Below are 16277 nucleotides of genomic sequence, written 5' to 3' on the forward strand. Positions count from 1 at the left end.
ATCCATGGCTATGAAACGGCACAAAAATTCTGCTTTGTTACTATGAAACTTTGCTAAACACTCAATTGAAACATTTTCACAACACTGTTTTTGCTCGAGTGTGAGCAAATCCAGCACCCATCTTGTTCACAGCTTTCTCATGTCCAAATTTTCAGTTAATATGTACCGATGTACCGTGCTCTTTGAAATGCCCTCTGGCTCGTGCACTTTGGCAACGATCATCCAGTATCACTTTATGGATTTTCTTCACCGTTTCTGGAGTCGTCACCTCATTTGGTTGACCAATGCAATGTTTGTCTTGACAGCTTTTATGGCCTCGTTTCAACTCTCCTAACCAATGTTTTACATTTGTAAAGGAAGGAGCATACTCACCCAGAGTAGAATCCAGTTCAGTTTTTATATTGGTTGGGCTGAGGCCTTTCAAATTAAAATATTTGATCACATAACGATGACCAATTTTCTCCATTTTCACAGATTCACTGAAAACAATCACTATTGATGGCTGCCAAACAAATACTAAACAATATGGCATCTTCAAACTTGAAACATATGCTTTATAGATTGCACACTTAATAGATTGCGTACTAATGCAGGGATATTTTTCAAACGACTACTGCCATCTCTAGGTCAGGCCGGGTACTTCTGAGCCTTCCCGTTTGTATTGAGTAAATTATGAAAATCTTATCCTTTGTTATGTCAGTTTTCATTTTGTAGTCAGTATTATCAAATCAAAATAACATTTCTAGATATTCAAAAAGCTTTCCTCCAAAAATTCATTGAGAAAAAAATACTCAAAATTACGATTCGTATCAAGTTGTGTCTACGATCAGTAATATATAATTAAATTCTCCAAGACATTTGTCTAGGCATATTGTATTCAATTGTTAACCTCAAGAGCAAATGCATGCATTGGAAATAATAGCTCAAAATCCAATTTATGAAACCTGGCAATAAAAATGATGAAATACTCCTTTTGTAAACATTCCTGAAATTAATATATATTTTAACGACAGTTATCATTTTACTTTAAAAAATAGCATTCATGTTTTCTGTGCATTTTTTACCTTGGGAAGGAAAATCATTTGTTGGCCATTAAATGAAATAGGTCATCTAACTGTAAGAGTAAATACAATAGCTTTATGTTGTTGCATTTATACATACATATTTGACTGCTGCTAATGCCAGCAATCGATTGCTGTGTAGCAATTTAGGTCAACAAGTTGTAAAAAGTGCTCTAAACCTGGAAAAGAAAACCTATTGCTTTTAATCATGTAAGTTATTTTTCTCAGTAGAAAAATATGAATTTGAAGAGGTTTCTTGAAGGAGAAAATATGGTTCAATGAGGTATTTTTAGTGGAATTGTTTTCAACAGTGGAAGGAATGGGAAGCACTGTCTAGCCATTGATTGTGTTCAGACAAGCACGCTACTTGGTATTGCCAAGAGCTGCGGCTGCCTCACACAGATTAATGACCATTGTATTCAAGCATTAAGAGGGATTTGCTACACTAATCCTTGCCTGACCCAATGTTCTCAGGTTAACTTTGAATTTTTGGATTTTTTTCAGGTAGTGCAAGTGAATAATGAGTTAATTAATCGCGGCTTGGCTGTGTGGGCAATGCCTGTTGTGGAAGCAGATCACTCCATATATGCAAATGGTAGCGAAAACCTTTCGGGTGATGAGACCCCTCAAGAAGATCAACCCGAGATGGCAGTTGCGTGACAACAATGCATAGAATATTTTAATTGATCCTTTAATGAAAATAGCTGCAAAAATTTGAAGCTTGCATGAATTGAAGTCATAAGGCTGTGTGGTGGCGCATACAATTTTCCATCCCAAAATTCCAAATTAGTGCCAATAATGTGTTCCTGGCTGACTTGTTGAGTGATGAATTCTAAATTATGGAATAATGACCGGTTTCATTTTTTGTGTTTCTGGGTGATTTATTGAGTGATAAAATTTAAAATATTTGGGTAAAGATTGATATTTGTTTTTTGTGTTCGATAGTGATTAATCATTTGAGTAAATCCTCTAAGTTTTTGCGTTGCATCTGTTTCAAACTCTTAAATGGATTGGCGTTGCACCTATCTTCTCCATTAAAAGTTATTTAAGAAAAACTTCTCAGTGAGCCAGTTTCATTGAGAAGTATGTAGTTAGTGTGTCAGCATTAAGTTGAAATTCAATATCCTCGGTTAAAGGGGATGATAAACTATAGAAAGAAGTTACATTATTGGAAACTATGAAGTGGGAAGGTAGTTTGAGCATAATTTTTGTTTAAGGATTTGATGGTAAGGATAAAACTTTATGTACATAGAGAGTGAATTATTTTCTAGTAATTTTGTAGTAAATATTGTTTGCGGAGTGAATTTTGGCTTTCAGGAAAAAATTAATCATTTATTTTTTTGAGATTAAATCTGCCATAAGGTGTACTTATAAGTGTAAATAGAAATATTTAGATGTTTCATTAATAGCTTGTGGTTACTGTTTGTATGCCCAATTTGGATACAACTTTATAATTATGGTTACAATTAGGTAAGTGCATGAATGTAGAGGGTTGACTTTAGTGGTCATGCTTAAATATCGATGGATTGAATACCAGGCATAACTAAATGCTTCTGTCAAGAAATACTTTAGGTTGCAGTGTGGAGCGGGGTTCTTTTGCTTTAGTTGTATTTGTTGCTAACTGATAATTGTGGTTATTTTTTAATTGGGGTAAATGTTGAAGTAATTGATTTCATGTCGTTTAAAAAAAAATGGGAGTTTACTGTCTGTTGATTGGATCATTTAATTCTCTAGTCATGCAATCTTTGAACTGTTATCTCGAATGAAAAAAGTTCTTGCTCCTTTATTGGCCGATAGATGTTCTTTTGCGATGCTGCGTTTTGAATTGGTTGAAGTTCAGTGATTCATGGTTATCTAAGTGGTTTGTTGTTATTTATGTTCATCTTTTGTTTTTCTCTTGGGTGATACTATGTACCTTTTATGGTAAACAGTTTATTTATTCTCTTCTTGTGCATATCATAAGGCAGCATTAAATAAAAAATCTGACTCCATCAGATTTTTTCGTTTCATTGTGAAAATTTGTTTCAGTTAGCAATGTTTTTAATTGATGTCCTAAGGTCAAGTGAATTTTCATCATCTTCTTTCATTTAGTTTAGGTTTCCTTACATGAATGATGAAGCTGTTTTTGTCTAACGCCATTTGATGGGAATGTCTTGTTTTGTACCAATTTTGTAAATACAAACTGTACCTATGCCTCTACCCATTGTTTTATTGATTACTTAACTTGCCTCCATTATTTACCATTTGTCATCAAGTGTCTCTTCAAGTTTTGTGCAAGTTATTCCAGACCACAGGAAAACTTAGAAACTTGATGTTAGCATAGCTCCTAATGGCATTAACAAGACTTAATTAATGCTCAAAAAATGTGTTTGCCCTAGAAATATTTTTTAACATCACTAATAATAAGGGTTGGTTTGAGGTGAAATCTACTATGACCATGACCAACCTTGAAGATTATGGGAAGAATTAACCTCTTGCAAATGGTATGGTGAGGGAAATTTGAGAGGAAAAACAAAAATAAATAAATAATTCAAATTAAATAAAAATATATGATATAGGGGGGTTAGAACATAAAATGATTTGTTAAGCCAAAATATGATAGCGAAAAATGCTCTGGCTAAGGTGTACTACATAGCATTGACCCTCGCCATTATCAAGCCCTCACCCAGACAGGGCTTTTGAGAGAATAATCTCTGCGCCAGCGGCCAACCTATCCCACGTAATAAAATAAATCAGACACATTGTCAGTATATTTCCATTCTTTTTCGATTGAATGTATAGATATGCCTACCCCCAGTGACTTGATAGAGTTAAATATTTTGAAAATAATAACCTTGACGTGGGAAAAGTATATCTACTCCTTTTAGAATCTCTTATGGCAGATAATTCAGAGATTAGGAACCAGACAAAAGGTCCATGCAGCATCTCTTCCTTGGTGGAGCACCTGTAAAACAATATGGTCTTACAATTAGTGAACTGTCCAATCACATAATGATCCTTGATTAGAATTGTTACTGACTTAGGAAATTACATTATCATCCCCTGAAATACAAAGCTGGAGATCCAACTGTGAGAATCGGAGGAAAGAAAGTACAAAAATGGAGGAGGAGGATATGTGGTGAAAGAAGTGCAAGGATATGGAAAGCTTTCAGAGAAAGAAGAACAGTCGAATTAAACAGGAACAAAATGGAACTGTAAGTAGTTGAAAATGGAAAAACCGAAGATTCAATTATTGAAATATATAAAATATTAATGAAACTAGGATGTCCTGGCATTGCTGTTCCCCCCTCCACTTCTCATGTGTCATGATTTCCCTAATACTCATTCATAATTCACTAAAATATTGGGTGGATCAGTCAAGTTTTGGATCCTTGCCACAAAACATCTTCCTTCCTCAAACCTCTGCACATGGTTGAACATCCTTGTTTCATATGTGATAATAATGGTAAGTGGTTGAGAATGGGAGGAAAAAGGGTACCCCTGGCTATAAAAAGGTGCTGATACAAAGACCAGCCATCCCTGTTGCTGGTGAAGTACCATCCCACCTTTGTAGCTCTGAGCTTTCATTGCTTCATCCTGGTTATTTATCCTCACCAAGCTATCTTTCTCAATAATACACACCACTTCCTCACCTGTGCCTGGTGCCCAAAATGACCTGGGCACTTGGCGTATTTCTTGCCTTCCAGGTAGGCATTAAATACAATTTGGAATGGATGGTTAGAAATTGCAATGCTCCATTTCTTGGATGGTGGCCAGCAAGATCAGAGAAACAGTATTCTGAAGTCCAGGCTCACCATGGAGTTCCTGAAGCATGTCAACTCCAGATAGTAGACATTGAAAGTTGTGAGAGCAGTGGCTTTTTCTAACAATATTTTTTGTCTCAAGTTCATAGGAGTTGTTCTGCCTGATTCGAGACATTGATTGAGGGATGGTTTTACTGTGCAATTTCTGAAATACTCAAAAGGTTCATTTATTACATTATTTGCATTGATAGTGCCAAGATTTTTCGGAGGGAAGAGCCTTCTATCCACACGTTCTATAAAAAGTAATGACTATGGTGGCTACTGTCAAGGATAGAATTTGCTATCAAGAGTCAATTGTATATACTCAAATATTTAGTCCCTGTACCCTTTAAAAATATCTCCCACCACTGAGAGAAATTTGATATAGTGTGAAGACAGAAACATTTCTAGCCAAAATAAAATTTTGCGATGCTTATGGGTAGAAAAATCAGGATCATTTTGTAGATTCTCAGTATCATGCACACAAAAAGTCAATCATTCAGAAGTCAGTGCCAGTCAGAAGTAAAATATTTTGTCTGCCCAAAAACCAGAGAGTGCATGAACCAGAAGAGCACCCTAAATGTAGCATGGCTTATACAATAAATGTGGTCAGGGATTGGGATACCACTGAGAACTATTTGTCGCCTCCAGGATTTGAACCTGGGCCATCTTGGGGGGGAAGCATGTACGTTAGCCACCGCATCATCCCGATCCCCATAAGTCTCCTCTTCGTATAAATTAACCTTGGCATATCCGTGTTCATGCCTTACTTTTTTTTCCAAGTCTTCCATTTCTTTTCACAGTTCACACACCTATTTCTCCCTTCTCAAATTTTAATCTTACCTACTTTTATGATGTAGAAATTCAACTGAGTAGAAGCTGGAAGTGTCATGATATGCACAGATATTTACTTGTGTAAGAAATAAGTCTGCATAGAAGGAGAAATGCCAAAGTCTCAATCAAAGCATCAAACCATTCTTGAGAATAACATAATTACATGATATATTTTAAAAGGATGTTTTCTGCATTGTAGATTAATATTTCATTAAAAAAAATTTAATATGAATGTGTGTGTGTGTGCGCGCGGGGTTATATATATATATATATATATATATATATATATATATATATATATATATATATATATATACATTTTTCTCATATCTTTTTCTATGTGAATAAATATGTGTTCGCCCTTGATGGGTTTTTGTGTTTGAATGTGCATGTGGCTTGTTTCCTTCTTCTGGCTGTGTGTACTATAAAATGCACTGCTCTTATCCTTTATGAAATTGTATAATTGCTTTCCATACTATCCTTTCTTTTTGTGTCCTCATCCATTTCTCCTTAGGTGGGTGAAATAGCTCCCTAACACCATCTCCTGGCCAAAGTATCAGGGCAGTTGGTTGTATAAACCCCCCACAGATTTTTGTGTGATTTAAGTTTCCTTGATAGTTTAAATGCTTAAGAGCATCAGCCTGGCAAGTTGAAGATCCGTGGTTCAACTCTCAGTCAAGGAAACTTTTTTGTATTTGTGATCTGCTCAATTCAACCTGCTCCACCATTCCTGTGCTAATCTGTTGTGTGTTCTCATCCCTTTTCCTTATATCTATTTCCATGTGAATTAATATATACAGGGTGCAGCATTTATATCTGGACAAATCTCAATTTGAATTTCCCGCCATATTGTAGTTCCACTGAAGGTCGCCATTGGCGTTCTTGAAAGCTATAGCCATCTAGTAAACAGTCATAACCTCAAAATGGCCAAGATGTTATATACAAGTGTGGAGTACGTATGCGTACAATCGAAGGTCAGTTTGGTAGGTGATAGTGGAGTTCACCCAATACTAAGTCCGACGGGGTGTGAAATTCACACATCAGGATAGGGGGGTCAGTTCCTTTTCCTGTCCTGGTTATGGCTTCCCAGGAAGATCTAGTACCCAAAAAATCACAAAACTTGGGCGGAGTTGAGTATGTCCAGAGACGCTTGCCAAGGAATCAAACCTGTGATCTCCAGTCAGAAGTCCAATGCTCAACCCCTGGACCTACCATGCCCCTTTTATGTATATATTCATTCTTTATTTAAATAATAAAAAAAATCAATTATATTTCTAAACCTGGCAAATGTCTTCTTTGAAGTTTACCAGAAGATGGATATCAAATAATGTACACTACCATTATAAGTGCTCATTATAATTACTATGTCATCTTTCCCCAAATTTCTTAACATTGCCCAAGGCATAACTTGACCCCACACTACAATAAAGCATTCAATTCCATATACATTCTATCGCTCTTTATTCTGTTCTTTTCGTACCCCTTCTTAACCTGCCTGTTCTCCTCTCCTCCAGTCTTTGACATTCATATGCCATTCAAAATTATCTGCATCAGCCTGTGCTTTGGATTTATCCCAGTAATCCACTCCTCCTGCACAATACCTAGATCCTCTTTGTTTGTTTTCCCATCCATGCATTTTACTTTTTCAATCCTCCTCCATCCCCACACCTCAAAAGCCTCTAAATCTAGGCTTATTATCTTGCTTCAGCGACTAAGTTTCCGCAGCATAAAAAACCATGCTCCATGTCAAAGTTTTCACTAGTCTATTCTTAACCTCTTTACTCAATGTCCCTATCATAAAATTTTCCCTCCTTGTGAAAGCTTATTTGCCTAACACAATTCTTACTACCTGACCATCTTGGTCCAAAATACTTCAAAGATATAGAAACTTAAGTGCTCTAGCATCAAGTAAAATGAAATGATCAACAAATGCAGCAGTTCTGAAAATGATTAACACTAGTAAACATTTATTAGCTTTTAAAAATTTGTTGATATAAAATACAATATAAACATATAATACCATTAACAAAAATACGGAACGACATCAATGGGGAAATTTTTTCCTTAGCTTTCAATGAGTTAATATTACAAATATAATCTTGAACCATTATTAATTTGATAAAGAAATAGATCTCTATAAAGGATTCTTTAACATGATTGCTCAGAGAATCATTTATTTCTATGTCTATTGACAAAAATTTAAAGTATTTCCCTCAGCTACATAAATATGCCACATGAAATATCACAAAATACTATAACTCTCAGCAAATAGCCAGTAAAACAATGCTTTCATATCTACCACTTGCCTTACATGGCGATAATTACAACTTCTTCAAGTGCTTATTCACATTTGGCTAAACAGCTTCAATCGAGTTATTTATTAAAATTCAGATAAGACAAATACAATTTTCAGTGAGTAGCATTAAAAAGTCTTCCACTCAAGGTACAATAATTTGATTGTGTGTTACTAAGGAATGTTCATTATATTTCCGATTTTGATGACAAAATTTGCAAAATTTTAGCATAATACTAAAATTACATAAAATAAACATAGGTACAGAGTAATTACAGTTTACGACAGTTCAGTCTTCACATTTTTATTTTTCAAGTTCGTAGTCTTTGTGCTAGGAAAGAAAAAGCTCTCAGAAGCTGAAAACCAATTTGAACATGGTATACGAGTGCCTTTTCCACTGACTTGGGACTAAAATATTTAAGAGTTGAAACTTATCATGCTTAGTAACATTAGCATATTTTGTGCATGATACTAGATTTAGAGTTTAATGCACTGTCAGTAATAACAGTAAGTGGCTATTTATGTTTCTGTGTGCATATAAGAATAAATTAATTATCATATATGAATAAATACAACCTCTTTGCCTTTTCTCAAGAAAAATATAAAAGGATTTTAATTTGTCTTGATCTTAATAGAGAAACTCCCAACCTGTGAGGGGAATCATTTCTCTGCTTAATGGAAGATGATGGCACATGTGAAACCATGGACTTGCTAGCAAAATGGGCTTGACTTCTGAATTGAAGAAGTAAAGAATCAACTCATTCCATCACCTGAGTCATTTTAGCCAAATTATTATTTCTATTTGAATTACCTCCTGATGATCTTTATTACTTAGCCAATGACTACAAATCTTGTTTGAAACACAAATCATGAAACTGAAAATATATTATTATACAATCATCATGATATCATTCAGGGCTATAGACTCAGAGAAGTAATTAATAATGCTCGGCTAATAGCTGCAGAGTATTTACAGCTTTCTCACTCATTTATGCTGCCAATTGTATATATATCCGTTACTACCTGCACATTCAAATTTTATGAGTATTATTCATGGTTGTCATTGATCCATACAGAGGTTTAAAACGATTATTGTATCCAACTTATTCTTAGTTAAATAGTCAAAGAGTACCAGCAGTGTTTTCTATGCCTTCAAAGAGCCCTTCTCTGAGAAGTATATGTCAACTAGCGTAAAAAAACTCTGAATCTAAATTAAATGGCCACCACTATCTAATCAAAGTAACTTTAAGAAGAATTATGGAAGTATGAGTAAAAATAATTAAATTTCTAATATTTATTCATAATAATTAAAAGAAATGTGAATGATAACACTCAACGAGGGAAAAATATCATAATCGACACCTTATTGCTGTGATTCTTCACCTAGAAATGCAGAAAGTCTTTTAGAGGTCAACACTGGCTTGACTCTCAGAATTATTACAGTACAGCTATTTTTTAAGCCAATATTTCATGATGATATGAATAGTTATGCTTGATAAATAAAACAAAGATTACTCATGCGTTTGTGAGCATGACATATTCTGCCTGGTGCAGCCATAGTTGGTACCAAACCGGCATGAATTCTTCCGGGTCGAAGGCAACTTTCACACAAATTGATAAATCTTCCTCACGGGGTTTTGTGGCAGAGAAGAACAAAGATAAGGACGGAGGAGCATTCTCTGCTCATTTCCCAGATGATTTAAGGCCAAAGTGCATATGCCAACTTGGGAGTCAGGAGCCCCAATGCCACACTTGACACAAGATTGATACTATGGTTGTCAAGAAGGCGTATTCCACTGATGTGCTTGACACCTTTACGGTTCCTCTCAACCACACAGCCTTTCTCTTTGTCATATCCTGTTACACCAAAAGATAAAAAGAATGGGTGAGAATTCAGCACACACTGTCAATGTAAGGGTTAGCTTAAACTTAAAAGACCATGTTTTTAATTGCCCACAGACTGTATTTTACGGTACAACGTATTTCACAACTTGCGGCATCATTAGGTACAATATACACACACAGCTGAATGTGAAACTTGTACCTGATTATGCCGCAAGTCAGTGAAATGCATTGTACCATAAAATAAAGTCTGTGGAAAATTACAAACACATTCATTTAACATGGACATCAAACAATTCCATGAAGTGCAGCCTGAAAGTGTAAAGTATATAAAAATTAAAAGATTGTAAGAACAAACTTATTTACCCCAATTCTAACAAAGGCTACTAGCCTGATTTGATCATGAAGTGGTACAGAGTATTCACAATGCAAGTGCCCAACAAACTGTTTCTACATTAGTGAATTAATAATTGGTCCGCCAGAGTAAGGAATTAAAATTACCTGCTTTAGACAGCATACATTTCCCCCACACTCATGAAATTATAACATTTAGAAGGAATATTGTTAACAATTAATGATAAAGAAAAAGTGTATTTAAAATGATTAATTTGATAATTTCTATTGTGCTCCTAAATTTCTCTCTTCTTCTCATTTGCTAAATACTATACCACATTACGCACTTCCTATACTTCCGTTGTTATGCACTTCCTTGTTGGTACATTCTATAATGATACCATTCACAAAAGTTTTTTCTTCATTATAATACCGTGGAAAATGTTTGAATGTTCATGCAAATTTCCCTTTTATAACACTGAAGTATGTTTCCTCAAATGGTTTTCAATTATCAGAAGCAAATGCTAAATAAAATCAACATTCATCTGGTATCTAATTATGCCTGATACTTCACTTGAATCAATGATTCCTTTGCCAGTACTGGTAACAATTGTTTCATTTAATATGTCGCGACTATGTTATTTATGTCCTATTACAATTGACACTATGGGGTCTATTTATCCTTCATAAATACTGCTCAGACCCACTGGACAACCATGTCTTTCCAATGAAATTCATTGATTAAGAAATAAATATTATTTTTTTACATAATTAAATATATTTTTGTTGAGTTTTTAGTTTTATAAAAGTTCATTACTTAAATTTTATTACGATTAAAATTCCAACTAGTGCAGTCATCACTTCCTAGAGAAGTGTCAAGTAACAGAAAATTAGAGAAAACGGAGTTCAGAAAAATATTCAGGGAAATTAATTTAAAGCATTACATCCAAGTTTTCATCTGAGAAGGAAATAAAGATTCACTATAATATATTCAGGGACAACTTACAGATACCAATCCTAATCTATTCCCTTAGTTCCCTTCCATGCACCTGAAACCTGTAGGGTGCTTTACATAGGGATATTTGAAGTTTATCCGACATCTTTTTAACTTTAAAACTACATACGCGGATGATTTCCAGAGAAGTAGGAGTATTGGCAACATATTACACTGCAGAGGATAAATAAAAAAATGTAGTCATAAATCCTTATTACAAATACATGTGACATGTCCTCACTCTTCCCATCATTCCTCGCTTGTAGCCAGATGTGCTGATTATTTCCCCATTGGGAAGGAATGAATGGATGAAGAAGGAACTTACCAGAGAATTGCAGTGTAGCTCCAAGCACAGAATCGAGGAGAGATCCAAAGAACCCAGCAAGCCCTCCAAACACAAGAAGTGGCCACTGAGGAGGGCAAATAGCTAGGGTAGCTGCATCAATAGCATACAACACAGAAAGATAATAGGAGATGCCAACGACAAGACCCCCAAGGAAGCTGAGAAAAATACCCCAAGGAGTCACCCCACCATTGGTTCCTGCAATGATAAAAGATGGCAATCCAAATATCATATCCTGGGCATGATTATTGAAGTTTATAATGAATTTTGATCATTATTATTAACTCAACGGATAATCAATATTCTACACATACACTTCAAATTTGACACTAAGAAATGCTATTTAGAGTAAAAATATGTTCACATGTTATAAAATAGAGATAATGGATGAAAAAGACTCATCATAGCACTCCTCATCCTGCGCTGAAAAATATGAAAATGTTAAAATCCAATGCAAATATTAATGTCGCTAATTAAGTTATTATATTGGTTATTAAATATTCAGCACCAACCATCATCCTCATAAATACACAGTGGAAGGTGTGCCATCATTAATGCATCAATTACAATGGCTAATGAGTGTCAAAAACCATTTAATTGTAAATAAAGCATCAGCAGCTCGATATTTCCCATTTTAACATAGCAGAGAAATGCTCGAGCAGCCAATGAAAATCAGTTCATGGTGACCATGTTCAACATGGAATAAAAACACTAAAATATAATCCTCTGACACTTTTAAGTATGATCTCCATAATTCTTCACCTCTCAAGGAAGAATAATGTAAATAAGATACTTCAAAGAAAACATATTTAGGGAACTAAAATAATGATATTAAAAATTACTTTATATTTATACTTATTTACACACAGGTAAGAGAGGACCATATTCGGTCAAAATGTTCTCAAACCAATTGTAAAAATTAGCAATATTATTTAACTATAATATGCTAACATAATAAAGCAAAGTCTCTTTAAACTCAATAACCACATGATTTTTGGGGAGATAAATACATGAGTGGTCTTAACTTGTGTCCACATTTCACCCACCACTATCACACCAGAAAATGTGACTACCCACAGCTGTTTAAATGAATTCCAAGGCAGAAGCAACCACTGGACCTGCACAGGTCTTGTGTTTGGGCACAGGGTCTGCCAGCAAAGTATGCTCTGACTGCTCATGAAAAGCACTTGGACACTTACTAATATAAACATGGCTTGTCCACTAAGATGCAGGCTGCTTCTAATTTACATACTAACCTCTTGGAACCCTCTTCCCTGAAGTGATGAGAACAGGTTCAGAAGATCCAATCACAGAACCTAACTCTGACGCCCAAGTATCACCGTTACAAGCAGAAAACACTCCTAAAAAGTTGAGAAACATTAAAAAATTAAAGATAAGGATCTTAAATCTTCTAAAGAATTTTATCATTAATAACCCCCATGACTTTGGACAATCAGTACTTGGTCATTCTCAAACAGTGGAGGAGGAGGATTCTCCCATACTCAAAGGAGGTTCTTATCCCACCAGAAAAGCTATTTACTTATTCAAGTACCCTGCAAGCCACCGCTAGGGTGTTTGGCAGGGAGTGAATACACAGCAGACTAATTTTGACCTGAATATGACCCAACTGACTGACATCAAATCTATTCATTCTACACTTAATCTCTCTAATTTTATATATAATATATATTAAACCATCACCATGGTGCACAAAAGAGTGTTTACAGCATTGGATTTGGGCTCAATGCTAGTGATGTAAAGGGCAAAAGCCCCAATGAATTAATTCCTCCCGTAGATGGAGAAGTATCTCTTGAAGACCAAGTGAGAGAGAGTCAATTGCCCACTGAGCTTAGCTTTTTCATTAGCCTAGAGGAGAAAAGTTCACTCTCAAAGAAACCAACATATAACATTTCCAATTTCAATTGCAACTCTCCCACAATGCATCTTTACCCGTATCCATCTCTTCCGCAATGAACTTTAAAAAGAAATGTTATTTTTATTTATTCAAGTATCCTGCAAACCCACTCTGGTACATCCTGCACATATATTTTAAAAAGGATTAAGCCTTGTCCAATTTCTTTGGTTGTTCCAAATGGAGTTTATATTTTCTTCGCTACCTTGATTGCCGCTTCACACTACCAGTGTACATCCTCGTTCCGTGTTGTTCATGGGGATTTAACTCAATATCTTAAATCGGTTCCTGATGTTGGTTAAAAAGGACTATGCCACATTTCAAAGTCTCCTTTTTCCAGACAAATATGACAAAACTTCCTCATTCTTAGTAAATATCTTTTTGCTTATCTACCTAGGCTTATAATATGGCCCGTGCATGATTGCCCCACAGTGAAGCCTGAATTATCATTCCATATTTTTCCTTCAATTGCTGGCTCCAGCTTGTTTTCATGGAAGCTACTGAAAATTCTGCAGACTGAGGTAATTTTCCTTGTTTTTTATAAAATAATTAGTTACATGGGATCTTCCTCCCGTTTCCTTGTTTATGCACAGCAGATATATATAACCATCACCATTCTTTAGGAGCTTCTTCCACTGGTATCTGGCTGAACACCTTAAATGCAAACCTTAAAAGAGGGTCTAAATAAACTTACACAATAATCAAAGGCAATGGCTAGAATTATAAAGCAACTGAGAAGTCCCAAGCCTGTGAACAAAACAACCAAGTCCGTGCGAAACTGTGACAGGGACTGCTGTCTATATGCTCCTCATAAACTATATTAAACATCTTTTTGAACATTTGAAACATTTTCACAAAAAAAAACCCTCTTCCCTAATTCATTGCTTTCCGAGAGTCCTAGTAAATTCTACATTCTTTCATACCCCATAAAATGACTATTCTCTTCCTCACCTAACCTTCTTACTTAATATTTTCGTCAACTTCCATTTATCATTATATTTAATCTGTCCCAGAGACATGGCATTATACATAAAAGAGAAGTCACGTATCGCATTTTTATTGATTCATAATCTTTTACCACACCCCTCAACATCCTAATACTTCACAATATATTTTATTACCACATCTTCTGCCTCAAATATTTCTGCTATCAACTTTACCACTAACATAATCCTATTTAAACCTTCATTCATCGCATTTCTATAGTTGTTAAACCAAGACAAATTTAATGGCATTATTGTTATTAGTGGGCCCAAAATTTGATCAGTACCTAAAATACCAACTCCCAGCCAGGATGCTCTGTAGTCTTTAACAAAGTCAATTGGACGTTCTCCACAGCCAGCATCAATCAGATAGAGGATTCCCAACTGCATTGCCATCCCACCATTGCAAAGGACTTGGATCCAATTTCTCTGTCCTCCTTAGATTTAAGAAAAACATAAGGCTTAAAAACATTTATCCTATTTAAAAGCATAAAACGTTTCAATCAAAATGATAAAAACCTGACACTAGAGCATTCGGAAAAACTCTAATATTAGAATGGAAACATATATAATCCATACCTAAAAATGTAAGGATGCTTGAATTTGTTTGATTTTATCATTACGTACGTTTTAAAGTTACAATTATTTCCCATTCACATTACTCAAAATACTTATGCTATCAAACTGAGGATTCCAGTGACATAATACTCACCTTCTTTGAAATCCTCTTCAAATTTTCTTTTAGATTCGCTCCTGAATTTTGTTGCCTTGGATGAGGTGAAGAAGAAAGTGAATAGGCATGCCAGGAAGGCGTAGTTACTAAGTGTAAGGACAAAACCAATGATGAGACCTGTGACAGTAGATAAATAAGCATCTTAATTGAAAATTGAATCAATTACCTTTATACATACATCGTTATTCAAAACCATATTTCTGCTTACCGAGAGCTGCTCCGCTCCGATTAAGGCTTTTTCTTTTGAGGCCCCAGAGTGTAACCACCAAAGGTGTGACAATGGATGTAAACCACCGGGTTGGTGGGATGACCATATCTAAATTGACAGAAATTTCATTGCTCAGCGTAACGACTCACTGAAGAAATTAGAAATAAGCCTGGCAACTCAGTTATACTTAATCACCTTCACTGTTCGAGGCTTCTGGACTGGAAATGAGGAACGACCATGCCATGCTTCCTATCCACATAAATAAGGACACTGGTAAGGCGACCGCGGATATCATAATAGGTAGCATAATGTTCACGTCCGACTTGGACTCCGACTTAGTTTTCTCGTTGGAGACCATTGTTTCTGGTTTCTGAACATCTGAAATTTAAAATAGGAAGATATAGTATCTTACTATTCAATTACCTTGTAAAAACCGTAATGACGCAGGATGAAATAATTTTCATACCCGTCGTTTGAAGGAGGTGCTAACAGTTATACGTCTAGTTCCGTCACAACATTAGAGTGCCGATGATATAACTGGTCAAAACCTCTATAAAACTAGAAACACATTCCTATGGCACCATATGTTTTAATTTTCGATATTCTTTTATTTTAAAAGCTCTGTCGATAGAGGGCAGTTTGGAAACACTTTTGTTGTGTTGGTGTTGAATGGTAATATTGTTAATTAGTTGGCATTAAACATATCATTGAAGTGAATTTTCATTACAACATATGGGACAAGGATATTTACCACAGCGTCATCTAGGTAATGGAAAAAATCCTTAAGTCGTCATTACAAATAAGATGAGAAATATGAGCTTCTCTTTGAGCGGAATGCCCGAATGGTCTTCCCGGAATTGAAAAACATTATAAAATAGAATATTGCGTGGATTTATTGTGACAGGTTATTTTAATAGCATGATGCTTATCTTATGCCCAGAAATGCTTGTGTGGACTGT

General features: G+C 35.2%; 2 protein-coding genes across 4 annotated transcripts in view; one reads left to right on the plus strand and one right to left on the minus strand.

Moving 5' to 3' along the window:
* Positions 1-3250, plus strand: part of spoon (A-kinase anchor protein spoonbill) — a 131627-nt gene extending 128377 nt beyond the window's left edge. For both annotated transcript variants that reach the window (XM_071590481.1, XM_071590480.1), the window contains exon 8: positions 1566-3250. In XM_071590481.1, the coding sequence (XP_071446582.1) occupies positions 1566-1721 (156 nt within the window). In that variant the 3' untranslated portion in view covers positions 1722-3250. The remainder of the gene's footprint in view (positions 1-1565) is intronic.
* A 4422-nt stretch (positions 3251-7672) lies between these two features.
* On the minus strand, positions 7673-15905 carry LOC139692364 (transmembrane protein 19). 2 transcript variants are annotated; one of them, XM_071590517.1, is made up of 8 exons: positions 15785-15905; positions 15514-15696; positions 15319-15426; positions 15090-15227; positions 14665-14811; positions 12739-12843; positions 11465-11680; positions 7673-9827 (listed from the first exon to the last, which is right to left on the minus strand). In XM_071590517.1, exons 2-8 carry the CDS (start codon positions 15674-15676, stop codon positions 9670-9672), a joined length of 1035 nt encoding a protein of 344 aa, XP_071446618.1. In that variant the 5' UTR covers positions 15677-15696; positions 15785-15905; the 3' UTR covers positions 7673-9669. The 2 variants fall into 2 exon arrangements, with proteins under 2 accessions (XP_071446618.1, XP_071446617.1); XM_071590516.1 differs by having other exon boundaries at positions 14665-14814.
* Positions 15906-16277: the final 372 nt, after the last annotated feature.

This window comes from Hetaerina americana, unplaced genomic scaffold, assembly GCF_022747635.1.
Source record: "Hetaerina americana unplaced genomic scaffold, ioHetAmer1.1.p SCAF_4, whole genome shotgun sequence".
NCBI lineage: Eukaryota > Metazoa > Arthropoda > Insecta > Odonata > Calopterygidae > Hetaerina > Hetaerina americana.